This window comes from Catharus ustulatus, chromosome 26 (assembly GCF_009819885.2).
Source record: "Catharus ustulatus isolate bCatUst1 chromosome 26, bCatUst1.pri.v2, whole genome shotgun sequence".
Classification (NCBI taxonomy): domain Eukaryota; kingdom Metazoa; phylum Chordata; class Aves; order Passeriformes; family Turdidae; genus Catharus; species Catharus ustulatus.
Window position 1 is genome coordinate 5,443,312 of NC_046246.1, and position 26,062 is coordinate 5,469,373.

Here is a 26,062-nt window from a genome sequence, read left to right on the forward strand (position 1 = left end):
TCCTTTCTCTATTTCTATTTTCTGTTTATTTTCTCTATTTCTTTTTTTGATTAATTTTCTCTATTCCTTTCTCCATTTCTTTTCTCTATTCCCTTCTCCATTTCTTTTCTCTGTTCCCTTCTCCATTTTTTTAAATTTATTTTCTCTATTTCTTTCCTCTATTTTTTTCTCTATTCCTTTTCTCTATTTCTTTTCACTATTCCTTTCTCTATTTCTTTTTTCTATTCCTTCCTCTAATTCTTTTTTCTATTTATTTTCTCTACTATTTTCTCTATTTCTTTTTTCTATTCCTTCCTCTATTTCTTTTCTCTATTTCTTTTCTCTATTCTTTTCTCTATTTATTTTTTCTATTTCTTTCCTCTATTCTTCATTCCCTATTCCTACATTCCTTCTCTATTTTAACACGGAATTCCCAAGAATTGATTTCAGGGAATGGGAGGCACAGGACGCGTCCCCTGGTGCCACCAAGGTGTGACAGAAGCCACCTGAACACTGAGACCACAGAGCAGCCAGAGCACGACACCTTTTATTCCAAAGCTGCAAAAACCGAGCTCTAAACTTTGGATTTGGCTTCAGGATTGGCAACAACGAGGGGAAAACCAGGGATGAGACCCCCAGGAAAACATTCCCAGGCTGGGATGTGCTCAGGGAGGGAAGGAGGGAGCTCTGGCCTCACTTTTCCCTTTTCCTGCTGCTTCCAAACCCAAGGCTCAGCTTTTCCTCCCCGAACCGGGGCTGTTCTCTGCAGGCTCCTCGGGATGAAGCTGAAATTTGGGATCTCAATTTGCAGGATGGACACAAAAAATCCAACCCAACAGGATTTGGCGTGGATCAAGCTGGAAATTTGGCCTCGAGGTGGAAGGAGGGGGAACTCTTGGGGTGGAGAGGAGGCTCAGCCTCATCGCAGAGGATCCAGGATGAATTCACAGCATCCTGGTCACCACCATGGCCAGGAAATCCTCGTAGCTGAGGCGGACGCTGCCCTGCAGAGCCGTGTCCTTCTCGCGGAAGGCGTCGGTGAGGCTCTGCAGCTGCATGCAGATGTGGATGAACCGGTCCAGCTGGATGCTGGGATTGGAGGAGCGCTGGGAGTACCTGGCCAGCAGCAGCTGGCTGAACTGGGGGCTCAGGTTGTAACCCATCTGGGAGAAAGCTGGGAGCGAGGAAAATCTGGATTAAATTCTGGATTAAATCTCCCACCGCCCTTCCCACCCTTCCCACTCAGGGTGTGCACGGGCAGGGCTCTCTAGAGCAACCAAACCACAAATTCCAGGCATTTTTCCTTTTACACACACCCAAGAGCTCCTCCCAAAAAACCACTCAAGGCTGAGGGGGAATTCGTGCACTTCACCACCTCCAGTGGAAAAATTCCCAAGCTGCTCTGGAATCCCCACTCCAGGAGGAATTCCAGTTTCCAGCAGGGAACAGTGCTTGTGAGGAGGGGTCAGGACAGGCCAGGTCGGTGGTTTTGCCCCTCACCCACCTTGCTGGAGCTCGCTGAAGCTGATGGAGCCCGACTGGTCCCTGTCATACTGCTGGAAGAGGCTCCTCCACTGCTGGATGAAGCGGAGCAGGGCGGAGAAGCCGTAGACGTCGATGCGCCCCGAGCGCGTCTTGTCAAACATGTCTGGGCAGGAACAGGGCAGGGAGGAGTGGAAAAGCTGCAGAAACTTCCAGGGAGCTCCAGGATCCACGCCACGGCTCCCTGGAATGGTGCTGTGATCCCAAAATTCCCCCCTCACCACGATTGTGATCGACTGGGACCATTCAACCCAAAGCTGGTAAGGAATGGCACCAAAAGCTGAGGTTGGGAAATTCTGCATTTTTTTGGGCTTTCCCTCCCTTTCCTCTCTGTCTTTATGGGATCTGGGGTTTGTGCAGAGCTGGGATTTCCTTTCCCAAGCCGAATTTTGGGCCCTGCACTCATGTCCTGCTGCTTGGTGTGCCCAGCTCTGGCCCAGCCGGGAAAAGGGGAATTCTGCCGGGACGGGCTTCAGCCCAAATCCAAACAAACCAGATGAGCAGCAGGAAGAGGGGAAGGAGATCCCAAACTCACTGATCATGAGCAGACAGGTGTCATCGTTGAACGAGGACCAGTTGTTGTTGACCAGCGCCTGCTTCAGCTCCTTGACGGAGATGAACCCGCTGTGATCCGTATCCACCGTCTGGAACCAGGAGAACGCCTCGGGATCCACCCCTGGGGGGGCATTCCCTGCGTGGGGAGAGGCCATCGGAGCTGTTACCTTCCCCCGGGACAGGCCAGGGGCTGGGCTGGCCCCGGGGATGGCTCACGGGGACGGGCAGAGCTTCTCCTCCCACGGGTTTTACAGCCCGGGAAAAATCCGGGAAAAGGGGCTGGGAATGTTCTGGGAATCAGAGGCTGGAGGAGCTCGGGGACGGAGAGGACACCGGGCACACGGTGCTCGGGCACACCGGGACACGGATGCGGGGTTGTAAAGCTTTAGTGCTGCCTGGCACTTCCTCTTCCTCCTCCTCTTTCTCCTTTCCCTCCTCTTCCTTCTCCTCCTCCTCCTCCAGGATTTCAAAACAATAAACCGGGACGTTGGATTTCATTCTCGTGGTGGCTTCTGCTGAGCTGGGGACACCCTCAACCCCCATCTGTCCCCCGGGGCACGGGACTGGGGACTCCGCAGCCCCCCGATCCCGTTCCGATCCCCATCGCTCCCCTCTTTGTCCCGGGTACCGCGGCACGGAGAGCCCCGGACTCACCTCCCGGGGCCGCCCCGCCGTAGGGTCCGGGCTGGGGGCCGCCGTAGGGACCGCCGGGCGGGGGTTGCCCGTAGGGTCCCGGGGGTGGCCCCCCGCCGTAGGGACCCCCCGGTGGAGGTTGCCCGTAGGGTCCCGGGGGTGGCCCCCCGCCGTAGGGACCCCCGGGGTAGGGCCCGACCGGGGGGGGTTGTCCTGCACCGGGGAAAGCCTGGGGAGGGGACAGAGCCGGTGTGAGGCGGGCACCGGACACCGGGCACCGAGATGGGCACGGGGATGGAGCTCGTGTCATCCACTCTGGACCCACCCCCAGACCAGCCCCCGGTCCGATCCCCGCCCCCGGTCACAGTCCCGGTCCCGGTCAAGAGTCCCGGTCCCGGTCCCAGTCATGCTCCCGGTCCGTTTCTGGTGCCGCTTCGGGTTCCGGTCCCAGTCCCGGTCCTGGTCCCAGTGCCCCTCCGCCACTCCTGATCCCGATCCCGATCTCAGTCCCAGTCCCAGTCCTAGCCCCAGTCCCGATCCCGATCCCGATCCCTGTTCCCCGCTGCCACTTCCTATCCCGATCCCGGTCCCAGTCCCAATCCCGATCCCGGTCCCAGTCCCGGTCCTGGTCCTAGTGCCCCTCCGCCACTCCTGATCCCAATCCCGGACCCAGTCCCAGTTCCAGTTCCAGTTCCAGTTCCAGTTCCAGTTCCAGTCCCAGTCCCGATCCCGATGCCGGTCCCTGTTCCCCGCTGCCACTTCCGATCCCGATCCCAATCCCAATCCCGGTCCCAGTCCCAGTCCCGATCCCGGTCCCGGTCCCTGTTCCCTGCTGCCACTTCCGATCCCCATCCCCATCCCCATCCCGATCCCCATCCCCATCCCGATCCCATCCCGATCCCCATCCCGGTCCCGATCCCGGTCCCGATCCCGGACCTGCCCCGGGTACGCCATAGCGCGTCCTCCGCCCCGGCCGCGCCCCGATGACGTCACACAAAGTCCCAATGTCCATTGGCTGTGCTGGGTGGTGACCACGCCCCCTGGGCGGGGCGCAGGCAGAGCGGTGACGCGCGGGGAGCGCGCGCCCGAGCGGCGCCTTAAAGCGGCAACGGCGCCCGGGGAGGTGGGGCCCACCGGGCAGGGAGAGAGCCGGGAGCGGGGCCGGAATTCCCCGGAAATCAGCCCGGGAGTGGGGCCGGGATCAGCCCGGGAGTGGGGCCGGGATCAGCCTGGGAATGGGGCTGAGATCAGCCTGGGAGTGGGGCTGGGATCAGCCTGGGAGTGGGGCTAGGATCAGCCTGGGAATGGGGCTGGGATCAGCCTGGGAATGGGGCCGGGATCAGCCCGGGAATGGGGCCGGGATCAGCCCGGGAGTGGGACTGGGATCAGCCCGGGAGTGGGACTGGGATCAGCCCGGGAGTGGGGCCGGGATCAGCCTGGGAGTGGGACTGGGATCAGCCCGGGAATGGGGTCGGGATCAGCCTGGGAGTGGGACTGGGATCAGCCCGGGAGTGGGGCCGGGATCAGCCCGGGAATGGGGTCGGGATCAGCCTGGGAATGGGGTCGGGATCAGCCCGGGAGTGGGACTGGGATCAGCCCGGGAGTGGAGCCGGGATCAGCCCGGGAGTGGGGCCGGGATCAGCCCGGGAGTGGGACTGGGATCAGCCCAGGAGTGGGACTGGGATCAGTCCGGGAGTGGGGCCGGGATCAGCCCGGGAGTGGGACTGGGATCAGCCCAGGAGTGGGACTGGCCACCCCACAAAATGCGGGCTGAGGTTCCCCTGGCAGATTCCCGTACAGGTTCCCCTGAGATTCCCGTAGGAGCAGGGCAGGGATGGCGGTCTGGGATTCCCAGGAATTCCAGGCAGGATCAGGCTCAGCCCAAGAGGGGTCAGACTGAGAATAGGGTGAGAGTCCCTGCAAGCTGGGATGTCCACGGGAATTAGTTTGGGATCCCTCTAAAGGCAGAACTGGGATCCCACCAGCTCAGGGCTGAGATGAGAGCTGGGATGTCCCCAGGAATGGGGCTGGCATGTCCCCAAATCACGGCTGGGATTGCCCCGAGACAGAGCCAGGATCCCCTGGGATCAGGACTGACATTCCCCATCAGTCCCACGGAGCTCGAGGTCACCGTGTCCCCAAGCAGAGTGGCTCAGAACTGTCCCGAGCATCATCCCTCGGTGACACAGCTGGTGACACAGCTGGTGACAGAGCTGGTGACGAGGCAGAGAACCACGAGCCACCAGCACAGGTGTATTTTGGGGGCAGGATCCACCCGCCCCCGCGATTGTACAACCCCCGAGCCCCACCCCACGGGCACGGCCCCGGCACAGCGGGGGAACGACAGGAACAATATAAACAGCAAATTCGGGGGGCGCGGGGGGCGCAGCACCCTCAGCCGAAGGGACCCTTGACGTTCTTGGGCTGGAAGAGCGGCTGCTCCATGGGCACGGCCCCCAGGCACTCGGCGGGGCTGCAGTGCCCGGTCTTGCCCGGCTGCCCGGTGGCACCGGGAGGTCCGGGGATGCCGGGGATGCCCTGCTGCCCCACGGGGCCCGGGGGACCCATCTTCCCGTAGCCTGGTGGCCCTTGGGGACCTGGAAGAGATAGATGGTGGGTGGGGTGATAGGGTGAGGGGGTGGTAGGAAAGCTCAGAGTGGGGTTGGGGGGCTCAGGGAGGGAGGGGGGGCTCACCTGGGGGTCCCGGGGGGCCGCTGTCCCCCATCAGCCCCACGCCTTTCTCGCCTTTCTCTCCTTTGGCACCCGGCTCACCTGGGACAGAGGGGGGTGGGGAGGGGTGAGGTTCGGGCACGGCAGGGACACGGCAGGGGAATGTACTGGGGACACTGGGGATGTACTGGGGACACTGGGGATGTCCTGGGGACACTGGGAATGTACTGGGGTAACCAGGGACATCCTGGGGACAGTGGGAATGTCCTGGGGTAACCAGGGACATCCCGGAGACACCAGGAAAATCCCAGGAACTATAGGAACGCCCTAGGGGCACTGGGAATGCCCCAGGGACACCGTGAAGGTCCTGGGGACATCCAGAATGTCGCAGGGACACCGGGAACGTCCTGGGGACAATGGGAGCACCCCAGGGACACTGTGAAGGTTCTGAGGACATCGGGAACACCCCAGGAACACCGGGATCACCGCAGGGACACCGGGCACACCCCAGGGACACCGGGAACGCCCCAGGGACACCGGGAACACTTCAGGAACACCGGGCACAGCCCGGGGGACACCGGGATCACCGTAGGGACACCGGGATCACCAGAGGGACACCGGGAACGCCCCGAGGACACCGGGATCACTGCAGGGACACCGGGAACACCCCAGGGACACTTGGAACGCCCCAGGGACACCGGGATCACCGCAAGGACACCGGGAACACCCCAGGGACACCGGGAACACCTCAGGAATATCGGGCACAGCCCGGGAGACACAGGGATCACCGTAGGGACACCGGGAACACCGGGAACGCCCCGGGAACACCACAGGGACACCGGGAACACCGCAGGGACACCGAGAACACCCCAGGGACACCGGGAACGCCCCGGGGAGCAGCACGTACCCCTCATTCCCGGCACTCCCTGCCGCCCCTCTCTGCCGATCTGGCCCGGCATCCCCGGCGAGCCGGGGGGTCCCGGCCGGCCGGGCAGCCCGTCCTTGCCGGGGGGACCGGGCCTGCCCGGGGCTGCCACCATCTCCACCGGGAATTGCAGCCGCGAGGTGTAATAGGCCATGCGTTCTGCGGGGACACGGGCCGAGCTCAGCGGGACAAAGCGGCGACACGGGGAGGGTCCCCGAGCCTCGTCCCCACCCCCCCGGTACCGTCAAACATCTTGTTCAGCTCCTGCCGGATGAACCTCTTGACCTCGTCGTAATTCACCACATCTCCCTGCGGGGGGACACGAGGGGACACGCGAGGGGTCCCGCGGCAGGGACACGGTCCTGTCCCCACCCCCCGACAATGCCACCCGTCCTTACCATCATCCCCGGGGGTCCCGGTAGCCCGGGGCTGCCCGCGGGGCCCGGTGAGCCCGGGGGTCCCCTCTCCCCCGCGGGTCCCCGTGGTCCCACGAGCCCCATGGAGCCGCTTTTCCCTGGACCCCCGGGCATTCCGGCTCTTCCCTTCTCCCCGGGGTACCCCCTCTCTCCGGGGGATCCAGCGTCACCCTGCGGACAGGAAAAGTTCAGCTCGGGGTGCGGGGACAGCTGTGGGACATCTGGTGGCTCCCATCACCTTCTGTCCAGCCGGTCCCGCCACGCCCGGTTTTCCTGGGGGTCCCTGGAAAACAGGAGCAGCGTGACAGGGATGTCACCACCCTGGGGACACCCTGGCCAGGCAGAGGATGCTGCAACCCAGCGCTGTGTCCAGAAAAATTGGAGAAATTCCTGCTCCTACCTCCTTCCCAACGGGTCCGTCCGGTCCCTGCTCTCCCTGCGAGGTCAGAGAGGGGCAGAGTGAGGAGGTGACACCGCAGGGCCACCCCCGATGTCCCCGCTGCTCCAGGCTCGTGCTGCACTCACCGGTGGTCCCGGGTGTCCCGGGGGTCCCGGCTGTCCTGGCATTCCGGGCAGACCCCGCTCCCCCACGGAGCCGCGCTCGCCCTTCAGCCCCTGTGGGAGGAGGGGTCGGGATTGGGGATCCCAAACCCATCCCGACCCCAAATCCCAAATCCCAAACCCCAACCCTGGCTGTACTCACCACCCCAGCGAGGCCAGCGGGACCCGGCTGTCCTGGGCTGCCGGGGGGTCCCTGGGGACACAAACTGAGGGGGTCACCTGCGGGTGGCAGGGGATGTCCCCGCACCGCAGGGATGGGGTCGTCACGGGGGGGTGGCTCCAACTTACGATGAGCCCTGGGGGTCCCTGCCGGCCTTGGGGTCCCATGGGTCCGGGGTCACCCTGAGGAAGGCGAGGTGAGGAGGAGGAGGAAGGGGAGAGGGTGGTGACAAAGGGCTGCCCAGCTGTCCCCGCCCCTCGCTCACCTCGGCTCCCGGCCGGCCCGTGCTCCCCGGGGGGCCGGGTTTGCCGCAGTCACCCTGAAAGGACAAAGGGACATCAGGGACAGAGCGATGAGTGGGTTCCCAGGTCCCTGGGGGTGTCACCAGCCAGTGTCACCCTCGCTCACCTTCGGTCCTGGGAGCCCTGGGTGTCCTGTCTTGCCCTTGAAGCCCTGGAGAGAGGAAAGAGCTGGGTGGGTCACAGCAGGTCACAGCGGGTGGCCCTGACCCTGCAGGGTTGGTCCAGGGCCACCACCCGCAGCTCAGTGTCCCCAGTGTCCCCTGGTGGGACAGTCCCAGCTCGGGGGACCCCGGGAGGGGTGACAAGGAGGGGTGACAAGGAGGGCTGGCACTCACCGGGGGACCCATCATCCCTGGTGGCCCAGGGGGACCAGGGTCACCCTGGGGAGAAAGAGACACAGGTTGGGGGGGTCCTGGGGGGTCCATGGGGTCCTTTTGGGGTTCCCATCCCCAGAACCCAGAGCCTCACCCTCAGCCCTGGCTTCCCGTCCTTGCCATCCAGTCCTTCCAAGCCAGCAGGGCCCTGTGGGGACAAGGGGACAATGGCACAGGGAGGGTTGCACTGGGGAGCTCTGGGGGTCCCTGAGGGATTTGCTCAGGGCACCCCAGGCTGTGGGGACAGATCTGTGGGAATGGGAACAGATCTGTGGGAATGGGAACAGAGGCCTGGGGGTGGGAACAGATAACTGGGGGTGGGAGCAGGTCCCTGGGAATGGGAACAGGGCTCTGGGAATGGGAACAAGTGACTGGGAATGGGAACAGGGGCCTGGGAATGGGAACAGGGGCCTGGGGGTGGGAACAGGGGCCTGGGAATGGGAACAGGGGCCTGGGGGTGGGAACAGGGCTTTGGGAATGGGAACAGGGCTCTGGGAATGGGAACAAGTGACTGGGAATGGGAACAGGGCCCCAGAAATGGGAAGAGACCCCTGGGAATGGGAACAGGGGGCTGGGAATGGGAACAGATAACTGGGGATGGGAACAGGAGTCTGGGAATGGGAACAGGGCCCTGGGATGGGAACAGGTCCCTTGGGAATGGCAACAGATTTTTGGGAATGGGAACAAGTCACTGGGAATGGGAACAGGGCTCTGGGAATGGGAACAGGTCCCTGGAATGGGAACAGATCCTTTGGGAATGGGAACAGGGCCCTGGAAATAGGAACAGGGTTCTGGAATGGGAACAGATCCCTTAGGAATGGGAACAGGGCTCTGGGGATGGGAACAGGGTTCTGGAAATGGGAACAGATAACTGGGGGTGGGAACAGGGCCCTGGGAATGGGAACAGGTCCCTGGGAATGGGAACAGGTCCCTGCGGTCGGGAACAGCCGTTGTTGCTCCCGGGAGCACCCAAGGGTGACACGAGGGCTCTCACCTGGATTCCCGGGGGTCCCGGGGGCCCGGGGGGTCCGGGCATCCCCGTGGGGCCTCGCATGCCCTCGCTGCCCTGCAAGAGCCACAGCAGGTGACAGGGACAGGGACAGGTACAGTGACAGGGACAGCAGGGGCTGCCACCACACCCAGCCACAGCCCGAGGGACAAACGGTGACACCGCGGAGCCATCGCCCGGGGGTGGCACTGTCCCTGGCACTCACCTTCTCGGCCACAGGCCCTGGTGGCCCGGCTGGACCAACCTTTCCTGGGAAACCAGGGGGACCCTAAAGAGAAGAGGGATGTGGAGTGAAGGGGGGATCCCAGCCCATAAATCCCCGCTTATTTTATTGGGATTGATCTGGGGCTGCTCCCTGCACCTCATCCCCCTTGTAGGACCCCCTGTCCCCATCCCTGGCGCTGTGGGGACATGGGGACACACAACCCCATGTGCTCCAAAGTCCCAGTGGGATTTACTCACCGGTGGTCCTGGGAAGCCAGGCTGGCCCTGGAAACCCTGTGGAGAGACAAGAGCTGAGCCAGACCCCACAGCCAGACCCGACAGACAAACCCCACACAAACCCCACACAAACCCCACAGCCAGACCCCACAGACAAAACCCCACAGACACACCCCACAGCCAAACCCCAAAAACAAACCCCACAGCCAGACCCGACAGACAAACCCCACAGCCAGACCCCACAGCTAGACCCCACAACCAAACCCCACAGCCAGACCCACCAGGGGGTCCTCCTGGTTCTGTCCCTTTTTGGGGACACTCACCTGGTCCCCCTTCTCTCCAGCACTTCCCGGGAGGCCGCGCTCGCCCCTGGGACCCTGTGGGGAGATGGGGTTGTGGGATCCCAGAAATTTGGGGTTTTTTGAGCTTTCTGACCTCAGCAGAACACTGCTTTTGAGGCCTTGGAGACTCAAATTCAAATTTCCAAATCTGAGTGGTGAAGTTAAAATTGCGGGTTTTTGTAGTGAAATAGAAGTTTGGGATTTCTCGTGGTGAAGGGTTTGGGATTTGGGGTTTTTATAACACAGCAATAGGTGTGGGACAAGAGGGAGGATTTTGGGAGGTGTCTCAGTGTTCATCTTCCTTCTTCTTCATCATTTCAGATTGGACAGTGTCACACTGAGGTCATGGGAATTTAGTTATCAGGTTAAAAATATAAATAATGTGGGTATTAATTCTCTATTGCACTGTTCAGCTTGTAGCAGCTGGATCTTCCTCCATTTCACTCTCTTCTTTTTGATGAGATTTACTTTTTGATAAGATTTAATGAACGACCAAACCCAAACATGAGAAAATCCGTTTCCTTTGTGTGTTTTTTAATCCTGGCTCTGAGTGAAGGCAGAAGAGACTCCAAACAAAAACAGACCCCCAATGGAGCAGTGCAAAAAACAGCCAGCACTGCTACAGGGATGAGGGGGTGGGAGCACCCCACAGTCACCCCACAGAACCCACAGAACCCCACAGCCGCCCTACAGAACTCACAGAACCCACAGCACCCACAGCCACTCCACAGAACTCACAGCACCTATAGCCATCCCCTCCCACCCACAGCACCACAGCCCCCACAGCACCTGTAGCCGCCCTACAGAACCCACAGCACCCACAGCAACCCCACAGCCCCCATAGCCACTGTACAGCCACCCTACAGAACCCACAGCATGCCACAGAGCCCCACAGAACCCACAGAACCCATAGCCACCCTACAGAAACCACAGAAGCCACAGCCACCCCCTCCCACCCCACAGCACCCACAGCCACCCTGCAGCCACCCTACAGAACCCACAGCACCCCACAGCACCTATAATCACCCTACAGAACCCACAGAACTCACAGCACCTACAGTCACCCTACAGAACCCCCATACCCACGCCACAGCCCCCACAGCCACCCCCTCCCACTCCACAGAACCCACAGCCCCCACAACCACCACAGCCCCCATACCTCCCCTCACCCCTCAACACCCCACAGCACCCACAGCCACCCTACAGCCACCCCTCAACACCCCACAGCACCCACAGTCACCCCACAGCACCTATAACCACCCTACAGAACCCACAGAACCCACAGCCACTCCCCTCTCACCCCACAGCCCCCACAGCATCCACAGAACCCTACAGCACCCACAATCACCCCCTCCCACCCCACAGCACCCACAATCACCCCCTCCCACCCCACAGCCCCCAGGCTGGGCACTCACCGCTGGCCCCACAGGACCGGGCAGCCCATCCACGCCAGGGGGTCCCTGCAATGATGGGAATGGGATCAGGGGGGTGTGGCTGGGAGGATCCCGGCCCCACAGGGAGGGGACACCCGGGGATCCCCCAACCCCACAGGGAGGGGACACACGGGGGATTCCCCAACCCCACAGAGAGGGGGTACCCCGGGGATTCCCCAGCCCCACAGGGATCAGGGACACCCCGGGGATTCCCCAGCCCCGCTGCCCCCCTTGGGGCGGGGCCCTGGGGTCTCACCAGCTCCCCTTTCTCGCCAGGGGGTCCCACGTAGCCTCGCTCGCCCTTGATGCCCTGGGGAAGGAGGGTGACAAGGTGGGACACGGGGCAGGGGGGGGTTTGGGGCAGGGGGGGCATTTGGGGTAGGGATGGGATTTGGGACAGGGATGGGATTTGGGGCAGGGATGGGATTTGGGGTATAGATGGAATTTGGGGCATTCGATGGGATTTAGGGTATGGATGGGATTTGGGGTATGGATGGGATTTGGGACAGGGATGGGATTTGGGGCACAGATGGGATTTGGGGCACAGATGGGATATGGTACAGGGATGGGATTTGGAGCATGGATGGGATATGGGGCATGGGTGGGATTTAGGGCATGAATGGGATTTGGGGTATGGGTATTGTTAGGACAGGTACAGGGATAGGATTTGGGGCATTGGATGGGATTTGGAGCATTGGATAGGACATAGTACAGGTATGGGATATGTGGCAGAGATGGGATATGGGGCACAGATGGGATTTGGGGCATGGATGTGATTTGGGGCACAGATGGGATTTCGGGCATGGATGTGATTTGGGGCACAGATGTGATTTGGGGCATGGATGGGATTTGGGGCACAGATAGGACATGGGGCAGGGATGGGATATGGCACAAGGATGTGATTTGGGGCACAGATGTAATTTGAGGCACAGATGGGACATGGGGACACAGCCACACCACGCTCAGGGTGCAGATGGCCGTGACACGCTGAACAGGGCACTGGGAATGTGTGGGATGGGACTGGATGGACAGGACAGGGACGAGCCCTGCAGGAATACGGCGCTCTGTGCCCACCAGTGTCCCCCAGCTGTGACATGGGGGGGGTCTCAGGAGGGCCATGGGGACCCCCGAGGGGGTTGGGGGCCGGCAGGGACAGCCTGGTCCCCTCAGTACTCACGGGAAGGCCGGGGGGCCCTGTGGCCCCGGGGTAGCCAGGTTGTCCTGGAGGTCCCTGTGTGTGAGGATGGTGACATTGCAGTGCCACCCTCCAGGGGCCACCAGTGTCCCCCTGTCCCCTCGTTCCCCAGCACTCACCGGCTCCCCCTTGGCTCCGGCCAGCCCCGCAGGGCCACGCTCCCCTTGGAGACCCTTGGTGGGGAGAAGAGAGGAGATGCAGGGGGGTCTCCTACAGCCCCTCGGGGCTGTGCCCACCTGGCAGCAGGACCTGGCACAGCCCTGGGGTCTGTGGGACCGGCTGGGACCCTGCCTGGGCTCCCTCCACCCCTGGCACAGCCACAGGCACCGGGGGCAGTGCCCAAGGTGTGCTGGGGACACTCAAACCCTGGCGCTGTCACTCTGGGGGGAGCTGTGTGAGGTGCCCAGCGCTGGCTCCAGCCCTCAGCACCAGCCTGGTGTCCCCCGTCCTCCCAGGGTGACACAAGGACAGCCTGGAGCGCCATGGGGACCTCCGGGGTGGGTTAGTGACACGGTGCCGAGGTGACAGAGAGTGACAGGACACTGGCACACCGCAGAGCACGGCCCACAGAGAGCCCCAGAGAGCCCCAGAGAGCCCCAGAGAGCCCCAGAGAGCCCGTGGGGTGACGGTGACATTAGTGACACGGCGAGGGGACACGAGCAGGAGCGCAGGATCCTCCGAGAGCCGCCGGCACAGCCCCACCACCGGCTCCTGTGGGGAGCGAGCGGGGCGGGAGCAGGAGGGTGGAGATGAGGATGAAGATGATGGAAATGGAGATGAAGATGATGGAGATGAGGATGGAGAGAGATGGAAATGGAGATGATGAAGATGAGGACAGAGAGAGATGGAGATGATGGAGATGAGGATGAAGATGAAGGAAATGGAGATGAAGATGATGGAGATGATGGAGATGATGAGGATGGAGATGATGGAGATGAAGATGGAAATGATGGAGATGGAGGCTGAGTGACCACAGGAGGAGGAGGAGGGTGAGCCCAGGCAGCACCGGCCACACGCGGGATCCTCCTGGTCCCCACGAGGGCTGTCCCCGGTGACCATTCTCGGTGACAGGTCACCCAGCCGAGGTGGCAGGTCCCGCGGTGGCGAGTCCCCGAGCTGAGGAAGATGATTCTGGAACGCCGGGTCCGCCGGGACCCCCTGCTCTGGGATGGAGGGGTGGGAATGGCAGGATGGAGATGGAGTGGAAGGGGAGGGGCAGCTGTGCTGCGGCTGCTCCCGCCGGGGACAGGGACAAGGGACACAGCCAAACCAAGCGACAGCGACACAGGGCACAGAGCGGAGCCGTGCTGCGTGCTTACGGGCAGTCCGGGTGCGCCCGGCGTTCCGGGAAAGCCTGGGGGGCCCTGAGGGGAGAAACAGCGAGGTCACAGCTTGGAAAAGGCGCTGGGGGAGCCTGGGCTGAGCCCTGCGGGTGTCACGGAGCTCCTGCTCCACCTCCGGGCCGCCAGCAGCTTCACCTCCTTCTCCAGCCTCCATGGGGACATCCGTGTCACACGTGTGCCTCTGTCGCCACGGCCCCCTTGGGTTACCTGCTTTTAGGGGCTCCGAGCCCCCCAGAATCCCCCGCCCCGGGCAGGGTTACTTACGGTGGGTCCGGGTGGTCCTGGAGGTCCGCGCAGTCCTGGGGAGCCCTGGGGAGGGATTGGGGGGTGCCGAGTGTGACCACAGAGGTGGGGACAGCCCTGAGAGCCACCAAGGAGCTGCCAGAACTCCCAGGATGGGCTGGAATGGAAGGAGAGGGTCCGGGGATGGCTCGGGTGGCACCCACCTGCTCTCCTCTCTCTCCTGGCATTCCTGGGGCACCCGGCAGCCCGGGGTCACCTGCGCAGTCAGGGCTGTCACCCTGCGGGGAGTGGGGACACGTCAGCACCCCGGGGTGGCTCTGCCCACCACCCACCACCCCCACAAGCAGGGGAGAGCGCTGGATGCCCAGCAGGGACCATCCCTGGTGTGACCAGGACAGCAGCGTCACTCACCCGAGCCTCCTCCGCCCGCGGGAATTGGGCAAAGCACTGCAAAAAACAGCCCGGAGTCACCCAGTGCGACAGAGGACAGAGCCTGTCCCTCCTCAGGACTGTCCCCGCGTTCCCAGAGAGTCCCCAAAGCGCGTCCAGCTCCCACAAAATCCAATTTCCCCGCACTCGGGAGCGGCTCTCCAACCTCACCCCCGCAGGGCCAGGGGATGTCAGGGGATGTCGGGCACCAAAATTCCCACCCTAGAGCTGTGGGGACACTCACCCGGGCACCCGACATGTCCCATCCCCCCGAAATGATCACCCAGGGGTGTGGGGACACTCACCCTGCCATGTCCCATCCCCCGAAATTCCCACCCAGAGCTGTGACACTCACCCTGCCATGTCCCATCCCCTCGAAATTCCCACCCAGAGCTGTGACACTCACCCTGCCATGTCCCATCCCCTCAAAATTCCCACCCAGAGCTGTGGGGACACTCACCCTGCCATGTCCCATCCCCCCGAAATTCCCACCCAGAGCTGTGACACTCACCCTGGCATGTCCCATCCCCTGAAATTCCCACTCAGAGCTGTGACACTCACCCTGGTATGTCACATCCCCCGAAATTCCCACCCAGAGCTGTGACACTCACCCTGCCATGTCCCATCCCCCCGAAATTCCCACCCGGAGCTCTGGGGACACTCACCCTGGCACAGTTCTCGCTGCCAGGGGCTCCTGGCATTCCCCCATCCCCTTTCTCCCCCTCCAATGCCCCGGGAGCTTCCAGGGCTGCCTGCAGCTGGGCACAGTCCCCGCACAGAGTCTGGGGGACAAAAGGGGGGTCAGGGGCGCTCTGAGGGGTCCCTAAGGACAGGAGGGTGACCCCAACCCCAGCGTCTCACCTTCAGCACCTCGATGTTCCTCTCAGCCACGACGGCCAGAGGGCCCTGGAAAAAAGAGGGAGGGATGGAGGGAGGGATGGAAGGAGGGATGGAAGGAGAAGGGAGGGATGGATGGAAGGATGGAAGGATTGTCCCCTCCATGGCGCAGCAGAGCAGGGGACATCGCCACAATTGTCACCACCTACCAGGTCTCCAGCCGGCCCAGGTAGTCCGGGCAAGCCGTTGTGTCCCGGCATTCCCTAAATCCACCAAGGGAACCGAGGGAATGTTCAAATCCTGCGCTAAAAGATCAGGATGGGTCCCTCTCTCCCGCTGCTGTCCCCTCTCCCATCGCTCACCTGGCGGCCGGGGGCACCGGGAGGGCCGGGGGGGCCCGGAGCTCCGGGGGGGCCCTGAAAAAAAACCCAAAAAATAAATAATCAGAGAGAGGAGAGGGGTGAAAGGGGGTGGGAGAGGCACGGCGGGGGTGGCACCGACCTGCGGGCCGGGCTGGGGCTGCCACGACATCCCGGTCCATAATCCTGGGGCTCCCTGCGGGGGAGAGACGGGGAGGAGAATTCGGGAGGGTGGGATGGGACCGGGGGTGACACAGAGACAGGAGGGTGACACAGAGCCGGGGGGGTGACACAGGGGTGACACAGAGCCATGAGGGGTGACACAGAGCCGGGGGGGTGACACAGAGCCATGGAGGGGTGACACACAGTCATGGGGGGTGACATAGAGCCATTGGGGGGGTGACACAGAGCCATAGGGGGTGACACAGAGCCGGGGGGGGTGACACAGAGCCATAGGGGGTGACACAGAGCCGGGGAGGGTGACACAGAACCATGGGGGGTGACATAGAGCCAGGGAGGGGTGACACAGAGACAGGGGGGGTGACACAGAGACAGGGGGGGTGACACAGAGCCGAGGGGGGTGACACAGAGACAGGGGAGGTGACACAGAGCCGACGGAGTGGGTGATACAGAGCCATAGGGGGTGACACAGAGTCAGGCAGGGTGACACTCACCGGCATCCCGTTGTAGTTGGGGTCCTGGCGGGGGCTGGAGGGGCAGGAGCACTCGCCGGGGTCTCCCTGCGGGCACAGGGGGTGAGGGCAGGGCAGGGCAGGGCGGGGGTGGCACGGGGGGCACGGCTCCACCCGGACCCCCACTCACCTTCTCTCCCTGGGCTCCCTTCTCCCCCTGCCAGAGGAAAACGGAGACGGGGTTAGGACAGTCCCCGGTGTCCCCCACCAGTGGTCACCACTGTGGTCACCCAGCCCCTGGCACAGCCCCTGGCACAGCCCCTGGCACCTACCGGCTGCCCGCTGGAGCCGGGGAGCCCCCGCTGCCCCTGCGAGGAAGAGGAAGGTGAATTAAAGGAGGAAGGTGAGTTAAATCTCCAGGATCGCGGTGCCAGCAGGGTGGCACTGCCCCTCCTGCAGGACAGGACATACCGGTGGCCCTGTGACGCTGCTCCCTGGTGGTCCCGGGGGTCCCGTGGCTCCTTTGGGGCCCGGAGATCCCTGCAGAGGAAGGACAGCAGGAATGGGGGGCACGGGGGACACCGAGGGCTGGGGGACGCTCCCTTACCTTGGCTCCTTTCTCTGCTGCCGTCCCTGGGGGTCCCTGAGGTCCGGGGGGGCCCTGGGGGGCAGGACAGGGGGTTGGTTCCCCCAGTGAGGGGACAACGCTGTCCCCAAAGCCAGCACAGCGCACACAGGGGGTGGCAGGGGTGTGACCCCCCCCACTCCCTGCCCCATCCCCCTGGGCACCCCAAAACCCCAAATTCTACTCACGGGGGGGCCGGGGGGTCCGGTGCTGCCGGGGTCTCCCTGGGGAAAGCAGAGTGTGGGAAAGCCACCAGAGCCACCCGGCATGGGACAGCAGGGGACAGCACAGACACCCCAAAACCCACCTGTGCTCCTGGCTGGCCGATCCCCCGCGGTCCTGGCTCACCCTGTGGGCACAGAGGGGCAGGGAGGTGTCTCCAGGACCCCAGAACTGACACAGAGGGGCAGGGAAGTGTCCCAGAACCCCACACCCAACCTCTGCACCCCAGAACTGACACAGAGGGGTAGGGAGGTGTCCCCAGGACCCCACAACTGACACAGAGGGACAGGGAAGTGTCCCCAGGACCCCACTATGGACACAGAGGGGCACGGAGGTGTCCCAGGACCCCACAACAGATACAGAAGGGCAATGAGTGACCCCAGGACCCCACTATGGACACAGAGGGGCAGGGGGATGACCCCAGGACCCCACACCCAACCTCTGCACCCCACAACTGACACAGAGGGGCAGGGAGGTGTCCCAAGACCCCATATCCAGCCCCTGCACCCCACTATGGGCACAGAGAGACAATGAGTGACCCCAGGACCCCACTAAGGACACAGAGAGACAATGAGGTGGCCCCAGGACTCCTTTATGGACACAGAAGGGCAATGAGTGACCCCAGGACCCCGCTATGGACACAGAGGGACAATGAGGTGACCCCAGGACCCCACTAAGGACACAGAGGGACAATGAGGTGACCCCAGGACCCCACTATGGACACAGAGGGACAATGAGGTGACCCCAGGACCCCACACCCTCCCCCCCACTCACCTGCAGCCCCTTCGGCCCGGCGGGGCCCTGCACCCCCGGCAGCCCCGGCTTCCCCTAAAACACAGCAGGGTCACCCCGAGGACACGATGCCAGCGGGGGCTGTGGCCGTGGGGCGGTGACAGGAGGTGACAGGAGGTGACAGGAGGTGACAGGAGGTGACACTCACGGGTTTGCCCGGCTGGCCGATGCCCGGCGGGCCCTGCTCCCCTCTGGGTCCGGGTTGTCCCGGGATGCCCATCACGCCCGGCAGCTCCCCGAGCACGGCGGGGCGGGGCTCGCAGGCGTCCCCCTGCGGGGAGGGGACAGGACAGGGGATGGACGTGTGGGTGACACCGCGGGGACGGGGTCCAGCTGCCCAAAATGTGTCACGATCTCACCTTGTCGCCTTTGGGGCCGGCTGGTCCCCTGATGCCCGGCTCACCCGCCAGTCCGGGGACACCGGCCATGCCCGGCGTGCCCGGGTCCCCAGGGCTGCCAGCGTCACCCTGGCAAAGAGAGGGGACAAGGTGGCACGGGGAGGGAGGGGACAGAGCCCTCTGTCACCACTGGGAGCCACCCGCAGCCCCTCTCACCTTCTGTCCCTTCTCGCCAGCGCCGCCGGGTCTGCCCTGGGGACAGGCAGGGATGGGTCAGGGTGGGACATCCCCCCAAAAACGGGACACAGGGGACACGGGGGGACACGGGGGGGCACTCACCGCTCTGCCCGGGGGGCCACCAGGACCCCTTTGTCCCGGTGGCCCCGGCACTGCCAGCACTGTCGCTGTCCCCTGGAGCGCTTGCGGGCCGGGAGGGCACTGCCCGCATTGCTCGCCCTGCGGAAGGACATCCCGGTGGCTTTGGGGACCGCGACACGACGGCAGCGAGGGGGGTCACGGCCCTCTGTGCCATCCAGGCCTCAGTTGGAGGTGGCAGGGACAGGGAGGGGACAGCGGTGTCCCCAGGGCTGGGCTCACCTTCTCTCCCTTGAGCCCCCGCGCACCCGGATCTCCCTTCTCTCCGGGGATTCCCTGTGCCAAGAGGTGACAGCAGAGGTGACACCGCGGTCACAAAGCTCGGCTCCGGCACCTCCAGACCCCTCCTGCACCCCTGGGCTCCCCACCCTAAACCCCCGCAGTGTCCCCACTCACCGGCCTGCCCGTGGGTCCCACATGGCCACTGTCCCCCTGGAACGGAGCAGGGCCGGGATCAGGATTGGGGTCGGGATCAGAATTGGGGTCAGGATCAGAATTGGGGTCAGGATCAGAATTGGGGTCGGGATCAGAATTAGGGTCAGGATCAGAATTAGGGTCAGGATCAGAATTAGGGACAGGATCAGAATTTAGGGTCAGGATCAGAATTAGGGTCAGGATCAGAATTGGGGTTGGGATCAGAATTGGGGTTGGGATCAGAATTGGGGTCAGGATCAGAACTGGGGTCAGGATTAGGGTCAGGATCAGAATTGGGGTCGGGGTCAGAATTGGGGCCGGCATCAGAATTGGGGTCAGGATTAGGTTCAGGATCAGAATTGGGGTCAGGATCAGAATTAGGGTCAGGATCAGAATTGGGGTCAGGATCAGAATTAGGGACAGGATCAGAATTGGGGTCGGGATCAGAATTGGGATCAGGATCAGAATTGGGATCAGGATCAGAATTAGGGTCGGGATCAGAATTGAGGTCAGGATCAGAATCCCGACCCCATGGGATGACCCAGCCATTCCCGCCCCTCCCAGGGGTGTGAAAAGGGGACAGGGAGGGGGGCAGGGAGGGGACAGGGAGAAGGACAGGGACGGTCACTCACCTTCTCGCCCTTGATCCCAGCCAGGCCGGACAGCTCCTGCTGGACACCCACATGGTCACTCAGCGGCACCCCCGGGGGTCACCCCGCCATCCCGGGGGTCACCCCGCCATGGGACAGGGGGGTCCCACCCCGGAACTCACCGGCAGCGCCCCCGGCTCCCCCTCGAGCCCCTCGGCGGGGCCGCGGCGCAGCGCGGAGAGGACGCGGAGGTCGCAGGACTGGCACGAGTCCCCCTGGCACGGCAGGAGGGGACAGCTCAGGGGCTGCAGCGACCGAGAGGGGGGTGGCACGGAGGGTCACACACTCACCTTCTCTCCTTTCACCCCCTGGATGCCCGGATCTCCCTGGCAAGGAAAAGCAGGAGCTGGACGGTGCTCGGTGTCCCCCAGGTGGATCTGGGGACAGCCCAGCCCTGCCCGTGTCACCTACCCTGTCCCCTTTGGGTCCCGCGGGGCCGGGTGCGTCCTGAGGGAACAGAGGGAACATCAGGGGTGCTGCGGTGGCCCCGCCCTGCCCTCCACCCCGATAATCCCCGTGCTCAGACTCACCGAGACCCCATCCCTGCCGGGCGCTCCGGGTTCCCCCCGCGGGCCCGGCTCGCCGGGAATTCCGATGGCACCGAGCATCCCCTCGGGGACACTGGGACACACCTGGCACGGCTCGCCCTGCCCGGTGGGAGCAGTGAGGTTTGGGGGGCTGAGGGGTGACCCCCGGGGTGTCCCAGGTAGCCACCGCAGCCACCCTGTCACCGTCACCGCACCCACCTTGTCTCCTTTGGGCCCCACGAGTCCGGGGAGACCCTGCGGGAGGAAATTGGGGAGGGGGCTGCTTCAGGGACCCCCCAGCAGCGCCTCCAGCAGCCCGGAGCTGGCCTGCAGCCGCGTCACGGGATGATCCCGGTCCCAAAGCTCGGATCCCGTCACCTCTCCGGCCAAGAGCAGCCCCGAGCCCGAGCCAAGGAACCCGGCCCTGACCCGCCTTCGGCTCCCGGCTCTCGCTACTCACGGGTGTCCCAGGCGATCCTCCGGGTCCAGGAGCTCCCGGGCTGCCCTGGAGCCAGAGATGGGAAAAGCTGAGCTCAGCAAGGGGGGACAGCACAGCCCTGAGCCCTCTGTGACATCCACTGTCACCCCCAGGGCAGATCCTTGTGCCACCCAGAGGGAGTTTGAGGCTGGCTCTGGGCATGGGGGGCAGCTGGGACCCCCTTCCCTCCACTCACCTTCTCTCCCTTGGCACCTGGGGGGCCACCGGGGTCACCCTGAAAGGGACAGAGGGTGGTGTCAGCCCCGCTGGGGTGGCACCATGGTGACACCGCCGTGTCACACGGCTCCTCACCGGCTTCCCTGGAATGCCAATCCCTGGAGAGCCCGGCTGGCCCGGGGGTCCTGGCTCACCAGCCAAGCCCTCAGGTCCCACGAGGCCAGGATCACCCTGGAGGACAGTTTGGGGGGTTGTCAGTGCTGGCAGTGCCACCAGGTGTCCCATCTGTCACCCCCAAACCCCCCAGGTACCTTCTGGCCCTTGGGTCCCACCACGCAGATCTCTCCAGGCCGGCCCTGCCAGGGGGGGAGTGGGATGTGAAGGGTCCTGGGACGGGACCCCCTCCCCTGGGGGATGCCCAGGGGGTGCCCAGGGGTGCCCAGGTGCCACCAGCACTACTCACATCACGGCCAGGGCGCCCTGGCTTGCCCTGCAGGCCCCCATCGCCCTTCTCACCCTTCTGGCCCTGCAGGATGGACACATGTCACCCATGGTGCCACCCGTGGTGTCACCCAAGCTGCCAGATTGGTGCTGGCAGGTCCTGGCACCTCTGCCACCATCCCAGGTGTGATGTCACCTCACAGGTGGGCTGGACTCACCTTCTGTCCCTCAGTGCCAGCTGGACCTGGGAGTCCCTGCACGGGAAAAAAGGGACAAGTGGGTGCCCAGGTGGGCTCGTGCAGGTGCCAGGTGGGCTCGTGGAGGTGCCAGCTGGGCTCCTTGGGGTCACCTCTGCTCCTTTCATGGAGTTGGACCCGCCCCCCAGCCCAGCCCAGCCCTGCCCAGCCCAGCCCAGGGCAGGGCCACCCCCGCAGTGTCCCCACACCTTGTCCCCAGTGTCACTCACCGCCTGCCCACGCTGCCCCTTCTCACCCCGAGGCCCCTCGGCACACTGGGAGGAGGAGGAGGAGGATGTGAGGGGGAGGCAGAGATGGGGAGGGGGTTTGGGGGGGTTTTTGGGGGTTTGGGGGTCTCACCTGCACGGGGCCGTCGGGGTGGGTGCGCACACAGTCCATGCCCTGCGGAGGGGGAGGTGGCTCAGGGATGAGGGTGGGGGGGTTTGGGGGACAGGGACCCCGCAGGGAGCGGCCCCCCAGCAGGAGGGGACAGGGCAGGGACAGCAGGGACACTCACACGGTCACCCTTCTCCCCTTTGCTGCCGGCTGTGCCAGGGAGGCCCCGCTCGCCCTTGGTGCCCTGCGAGAGAGGGAGGGAGGGAGAGAGGGTGACAAGTGGGCACAGGGAGGGTAACAAACCGGTACAGGGAGGGTGACACAATGGGCATAGGGTGGGTGACAAACGGGCACAGAGTGGGGAACAAGGGGACACAGGATGGGTGACACAACAGGCACAGGGAGGGTGACACAATGGACACAGGGTGGGTGACAAACAGGTATAGGGAGGGTGACACAACAGGCACAGGGTGGGTGACACAATGGATGCAGTGTGGGTGACACAGTGGGCATAGGGTGGGTGACACAACAGGCACAGGGAGGGTGACACAATGGGTACAGGGTGGGTGACACAATGGATGCAGGGTGGGTGACACAATGGATGCAGGGTGGGTGACAAACGGGCACAGAGTGGGGGACACAAGAGGACACAGAGAGGGGTGACACAACAGGCACAGAGTGGGTGACACAACGGGCACAGGGAGGGGAACAAGGGGACACAGGGAGGGTGACACAATGGGCACAGAGTGGGTTACAAACGGGCTCAGGGTGGGTGACACAACAGGCACAGGGTGGGTGACAGGGGGACACAGGGTGGGTGACAAAGGGACACAGGAAGGGTGACACAATGGACACAGGGTGGGTGACACAACGGGCACAGGGTGGTTGACACAACAGGTACAGGGAGGGGGACAGAATGGGCACAGGGTGGGTGACAAAGGAGTAGAGTGGGTGACACAACGGGAACAGGGTGGGTGACAGGGGGACACAGGATGGGTGACAAAAGGACACAGGGTGGGTGACAAACAGGCACAGGGTGTCCCCAGGTCCCTGTGTGTGCCCGCAGATCCTGGCAGGAACGCTCTGGCACAGCATTCCGGGTGTCCTGGATGGTGACAAACCCACCTTTGGACCTGGGGGGCCGAGGGTGACCTGTGGGGACAGGAGAAAGGTGTCCCCAAGGGGGCTTCAAACAGCAGCAGCAGAGCTCTGAGCCTGCCACGGTCCCCATCCTCCTAAGGTGTCCCCAAAACACCCCCCTGCCATCCCCCCCAAACTCCAGCCAACAGTTGTTGCAGGAATGGAACCACATCTGGAAAGAATCAGGGGCTCTCCAGATGTTGCCCTGGGGCAGGAGGAGCTGTGGGGTGGTGGGGGGGGGGGGTTGGTGGCAGCACCCGGTGGCTTTTGTCACCCCCAGCTCACAGCCCAGCCCACGTGCAGTGCCACACTCACATTTCCTGGGGTCACTTGGGGTGAGCAGGGAGGGCACTGGAAGAGACAGGGATGGAAGCTTGGAGCAGCTCCACGTGGCACCCCAAAACGCCACAGCACCCAAAACCTCACACAACAAACCCCACAGCACCCAAAAACCCCACCGCACCCAAAACCTCATAGCACCCCAAATCCCACAGCATCCTAAACCTCACACAACAAACCCCACAGCATTCAAAACCTCACAGTATCCAAAACCCCACAGCATCCCAAATCCCACAGCACTCAAAACCTCACAGCACCCCCAAACCCCACAGAATCCCAAATCCCACAGCACACAAAACCCCACAGCACTCAAAACCCCACAGCAACCAAAACCCCACAGCACTCAAAACCTCACAGCACCCCAAACCCCCACACAACAAACCCCACAGCACTCAAAACCTCACAGTATCCAAAACCCCACAGCATCCCAAATCCCACAACACTCAAAACTTCATAGCACCTCCAAACCCCACAGAATCCCAAATTCCACACACCAAACCCCACAGCGCTCAAAACCTCACAGTACCCAAAACACCACACAACAAACCCCACAGCATCCCAAATCCCACAGCATCCTAAACCTCACAGTATCCAAAACCTCACAGCATCCCAAATCCCACAGAATCCCAAATCCCACAGAATCCCAAATCCCACACACCAAACTCCACAACAACCCAAACCCCACAGCACTCTAAAAACCCACACCCCAAACCACACAGCACCCCAAACTCCCACAGCAGCCAAAATCTCACACACCAAACCCCACAGCAGCCAAAACCCCACAGCACACCAAACCTTACAGTATCCCAAATCCCACAGCACCCCAAACCCCACAGCAACCCAAACCCCACACACCAAATTCCACAGCACCCCAAATCTCACAGCACACCAAAACTTCACAGCAGCCAAAACCCCACAGCACCCCAAACCCCACATAACAAACCCCACAGCACTCAAAACCCCACAGCAACCAAAACCTCACAGCACCCAAAACCTCACAGCACCCCAAGCCCCACACAACAAACCCCACAGCACTCAAAACCTCACAGTATCCCAAATCCCACAGCACTCAAAACCACACAGCACCCCCAAACCTCGCAGAATCCCAAATTCCACACACCAAACCCCACAGTACTCAAAACCTCACAGCATCCCAAATCCCACAGCAACAAAAACCCCACAGTAACCAAAACCCCACAGCACTCAAAACCTCACAGCATCCCAAATCTCACAACACCCCAAACACCACACAACAAATCCCACAGTACCCCAAACCCCACAGCATCCTAAAACCCCACACTCCAAACCTCACAGCACCCCAAACCCCACAGCATCCAAAACCCCACAGTCACTGCCCACCCCCCGTGCACCCCACACCCGTGGGGATCCCCCTGCAGCAGCTCCCCCCAGCCCTGGAGCTCCCTGGGCTCAGGGAATTCCTGGGTGGAGAAGGGAAACCCTCGGTGTGTTGTCCCTGGGGAGGTGACAGGGGCTGCCCTGGGTCTCCCTGCACCTTTGTGGCCTGACCTCGGCTCTGCTGGGCCAAACCCGCTCCAGGCTGATCCCAGGGACTGGGGACAGGCAGGACGTGGCTGTGTCCCCATGGCCTCCACCCCCCTGCCCTGACCTGCACCCCTGTCATGATCCCACTCCTGATCCCACTCCTGGCACCATCCCACCCCTGGCAGGACCCATCCCTGTCACGATCCCACCCCTGGAACGATCCCACTCCTGATCCTACCCCTGGCAGGATCCCACCCCTGGGGGGATCTCATCCCTGTCACGATCCCACCCCTGGAACGATCCCTGGCAGGATCCCAGCCCTGATCCCAGCCCTGATCCCACCCCTGGCAGGATCCCATCACTGATCTGCACCCTGGGGGGATCCCATCCCTGTCATGATCCCACTCCTGATCCCACCCCTGGCAGGATCCCACCCCTGGAACGATCCCTGGCAGGATCCCACCCCTGATCCCACCCCTGATCCCATCCCTGATCCCACCCCTGATCCCAGCCCTGGCACGATCCCAGCCCCAGCACACAGCGATAAATCCCCGCGGTGGGATGAGGAATCCCAGAGACATTGAGGGATGAGGAACGGGAGCGCTGGAGACGTTTCCCAGCTTGGCAGCGCTCCGGAGACGCTCGGAGGGAACAAAGAGGCCCTTGGCCACAGCTGGGATGGCTCCAGCAGCAGCACTGAGCCAGTGGGGCCTCAATCCCTGCTCGGGGGAGCGGAGCAGCCGCTCTGCCCGGCGTCCCTGCAGCGCTGCGAGTTCCCAAATGTGGCAGGGACAGAGCCAGCCTGGGGCTGGGACAGCGGGTGACACCTGGGATGGCGCTGGAAGGGGAGCAGAGCTGGAAGGGGAGCAGAGCTGGGTGTGCCAGGACCGGGACGGCCTCACCTTTTCCTTGGGATCGTCCCTCAGGCTGGTCCTTCCCGAGGCTCTCCCCGGCTCCTGCAGGGAGGGAAGAGCCGGGATTATCCCACCGCTCTCGGTGAATCCCGGGTTATCCTGCCCGGGAAAGGATGAGGCAGCGGTGGCACCGCAGGAACCTTCCCCTCCCTGATTCCCTCCGGTCACCGGCACCT

At 63.1% G+C, this 26,062-nt stretch overlaps 2 protein-coding genes across 3 annotated transcripts in view; both read right to left on the reverse strand.

Annotated features, from left to right (window-relative positions):
* Positions 1 to 510: 510 nt before the first annotated feature.
* Positions 511 to 3,686, reverse strand: PEF1 (penta-EF-hand domain containing 1). 2 transcript variants are annotated; one of them, XM_033080796.2, is made up of 5 exons: positions 3,646 to 3,686; positions 2,731 to 2,938; positions 2,057 to 2,212; positions 1,484 to 1,627; positions 511 to 1,153 (listed from the first exon to the last, which is right to left on the reverse strand). In XM_033080796.2, exons 1-5 carry the CDS (start codon positions 3,661 to 3,663, stop codon positions 924 to 926), a joined length of 756 nt encoding a protein of 251 aa, XP_032936687.1. In that variant the 5' UTR covers positions 3,664 to 3,686; the 3' UTR covers positions 511 to 923. The 2 variants fall into 2 exon arrangements, with proteins under 2 accessions (XP_032936687.1, XP_032936686.1); XM_033080795.2 differs by lacking the exon at positions 3,646 to 3,686 and having other exon boundaries at positions 2,731 to 3,034.
* Positions 3,687 to 4,949: 1,263 nt separating this feature from the next.
* Positions 4,950 to 26,062, reverse strand: part of COL16A1 (collagen type XVI alpha 1 chain) — a 28,729-nt gene continuing 7,616 nt past the window's right edge. Inside the window, exons 9-71 of the mRNA XM_033081025.1 lie at positions 25,875 to 25,928; positions 23,446 to 23,481; positions 23,116 to 23,142; positions 22,172 to 22,234; positions 22,015 to 22,056; positions 21,885 to 21,929; positions 21,637 to 21,672; positions 21,441 to 21,503; positions 21,289 to 21,333; positions 21,113 to 21,208; positions 20,997 to 21,035; positions 20,783 to 20,827; positions 20,542 to 20,577; positions 20,326 to 20,442; positions 20,207 to 20,242; positions 20,086 to 20,121; positions 19,918 to 20,010; positions 19,778 to 19,816; positions 19,128 to 19,163; positions 18,954 to 19,007; positions 18,696 to 18,812; positions 18,573 to 18,608; positions 18,378 to 18,485; positions 18,167 to 18,289; positions 18,001 to 18,054; positions 17,312 to 17,353; positions 17,193 to 17,228; positions 16,987 to 17,040; positions 16,851 to 16,919; positions 16,712 to 16,747; positions 16,570 to 16,596; positions 16,422 to 16,487; positions 15,890 to 15,943; positions 15,751 to 15,804; positions 15,598 to 15,651; positions 15,413 to 15,457; positions 15,217 to 15,333; positions 14,534 to 14,569; positions 14,326 to 14,400; positions 14,144 to 14,188; positions 13,856 to 13,900; positions 12,656 to 12,709; positions 12,519 to 12,572; positions 11,598 to 11,651; positions 11,324 to 11,368; positions 9,891 to 9,944; positions 9,589 to 9,624; positions 9,332 to 9,394; positions 9,112 to 9,183; positions 8,212 to 8,265; positions 8,079 to 8,123; positions 7,850 to 7,894; positions 7,707 to 7,760; positions 7,570 to 7,623; positions 7,424 to 7,474; positions 7,246 to 7,335; positions 7,121 to 7,156; positions 6,959 to 7,003; positions 6,703 to 6,891; positions 6,547 to 6,613; positions 6,287 to 6,463; positions 5,404 to 5,481; positions 4,950 to 5,306 (exon numbers count right to left, since the gene is read on the reverse strand). Of these exons, the coding sequence (XP_032936916.1) occupies positions 5,104 to 5,306; positions 5,404 to 5,481; positions 6,287 to 6,463; positions 6,547 to 6,613; positions 6,703 to 6,891; positions 6,959 to 7,003; positions 7,121 to 7,156; positions 7,246 to 7,335; positions 7,424 to 7,474; positions 7,570 to 7,623; positions 7,707 to 7,760; positions 7,850 to 7,894; positions 8,079 to 8,123; positions 8,212 to 8,265; positions 9,112 to 9,183; positions 9,332 to 9,394; positions 9,589 to 9,624; positions 9,891 to 9,944; positions 11,324 to 11,368; positions 11,598 to 11,651; positions 12,519 to 12,572; positions 12,656 to 12,709; positions 13,856 to 13,900; positions 14,144 to 14,188; positions 14,326 to 14,400; positions 14,534 to 14,569; positions 15,217 to 15,333; positions 15,413 to 15,457; positions 15,598 to 15,651; positions 15,751 to 15,804; positions 15,890 to 15,943; positions 16,422 to 16,487; positions 16,570 to 16,596; positions 16,712 to 16,747; positions 16,851 to 16,919; positions 16,987 to 17,040; positions 17,193 to 17,228; positions 17,312 to 17,353; positions 18,001 to 18,054; positions 18,167 to 18,289; positions 18,378 to 18,485; positions 18,573 to 18,608; positions 18,696 to 18,812; positions 18,954 to 19,007; positions 19,128 to 19,163; positions 19,778 to 19,816; positions 19,918 to 20,010; positions 20,086 to 20,121; positions 20,207 to 20,242; positions 20,326 to 20,442; positions 20,542 to 20,577; positions 20,783 to 20,827; positions 20,997 to 21,035; positions 21,113 to 21,208; positions 21,289 to 21,333; positions 21,441 to 21,503; positions 21,637 to 21,672; positions 21,885 to 21,929; positions 22,015 to 22,056; positions 22,172 to 22,234; positions 23,116 to 23,142; positions 23,446 to 23,481; positions 25,875 to 25,928 (3,951 nt within the window). The 3' untranslated portion in view covers positions 4,950 to 5,103. The remainder of the gene's footprint in view (positions 5,307 to 5,403; positions 5,482 to 6,286; positions 6,464 to 6,546; positions 6,614 to 6,702; positions 6,892 to 6,958; positions 7,004 to 7,120; positions 7,157 to 7,245; positions 7,336 to 7,423; positions 7,475 to 7,569; positions 7,624 to 7,706; positions 7,761 to 7,849; positions 7,895 to 8,078; positions 8,124 to 8,211; positions 8,266 to 9,111; positions 9,184 to 9,331; positions 9,395 to 9,588; positions 9,625 to 9,890; positions 9,945 to 11,323; positions 11,369 to 11,597; positions 11,652 to 12,518; positions 12,573 to 12,655; positions 12,710 to 13,855; positions 13,901 to 14,143; positions 14,189 to 14,325; positions 14,401 to 14,533; positions 14,570 to 15,216; positions 15,334 to 15,412; positions 15,458 to 15,597; positions 15,652 to 15,750; positions 15,805 to 15,889; positions 15,944 to 16,421; positions 16,488 to 16,569; positions 16,597 to 16,711; positions 16,748 to 16,850; positions 16,920 to 16,986; positions 17,041 to 17,192; positions 17,229 to 17,311; positions 17,354 to 18,000; positions 18,055 to 18,166; positions 18,290 to 18,377; positions 18,486 to 18,572; positions 18,609 to 18,695; positions 18,813 to 18,953; positions 19,008 to 19,127; positions 19,164 to 19,777; positions 19,817 to 19,917; positions 20,011 to 20,085; positions 20,122 to 20,206; positions 20,243 to 20,325; positions 20,443 to 20,541; positions 20,578 to 20,782; positions 20,828 to 20,996; positions 21,036 to 21,112; positions 21,209 to 21,288; positions 21,334 to 21,440; positions 21,504 to 21,636; positions 21,673 to 21,884; positions 21,930 to 22,014; positions 22,057 to 22,171; positions 22,235 to 23,115; positions 23,143 to 23,445; positions 23,482 to 25,874; positions 25,929 to 26,062) is intronic.

Excerpts from the sequence above, each read along its gene's own strand:
- PEF1 (XM_033080795.2), bottom strand. The coding sequence starts at position 3,019 with ATGACACGAGCTCCATCCCCGTGCCCATCTCGGTGCCCGGTGTCCGGT. Across the intron at positions 2,213-2,730 it reads CGGCGGGGCGGCCCCGGGAG|GGAATGCCCCCCCAGGGGTG; the intron begins GTGAGTCCGGGG and ends CTCCCCACGCAG. Across the intron at positions 1,154-1,483 it reads CTTCAGCGAGCTCCAGCAAG|CTTTCTCCCAGATGGGTTAC; the intron begins GTGGGTGAGGGG and ends CCTCGCTCCCAG.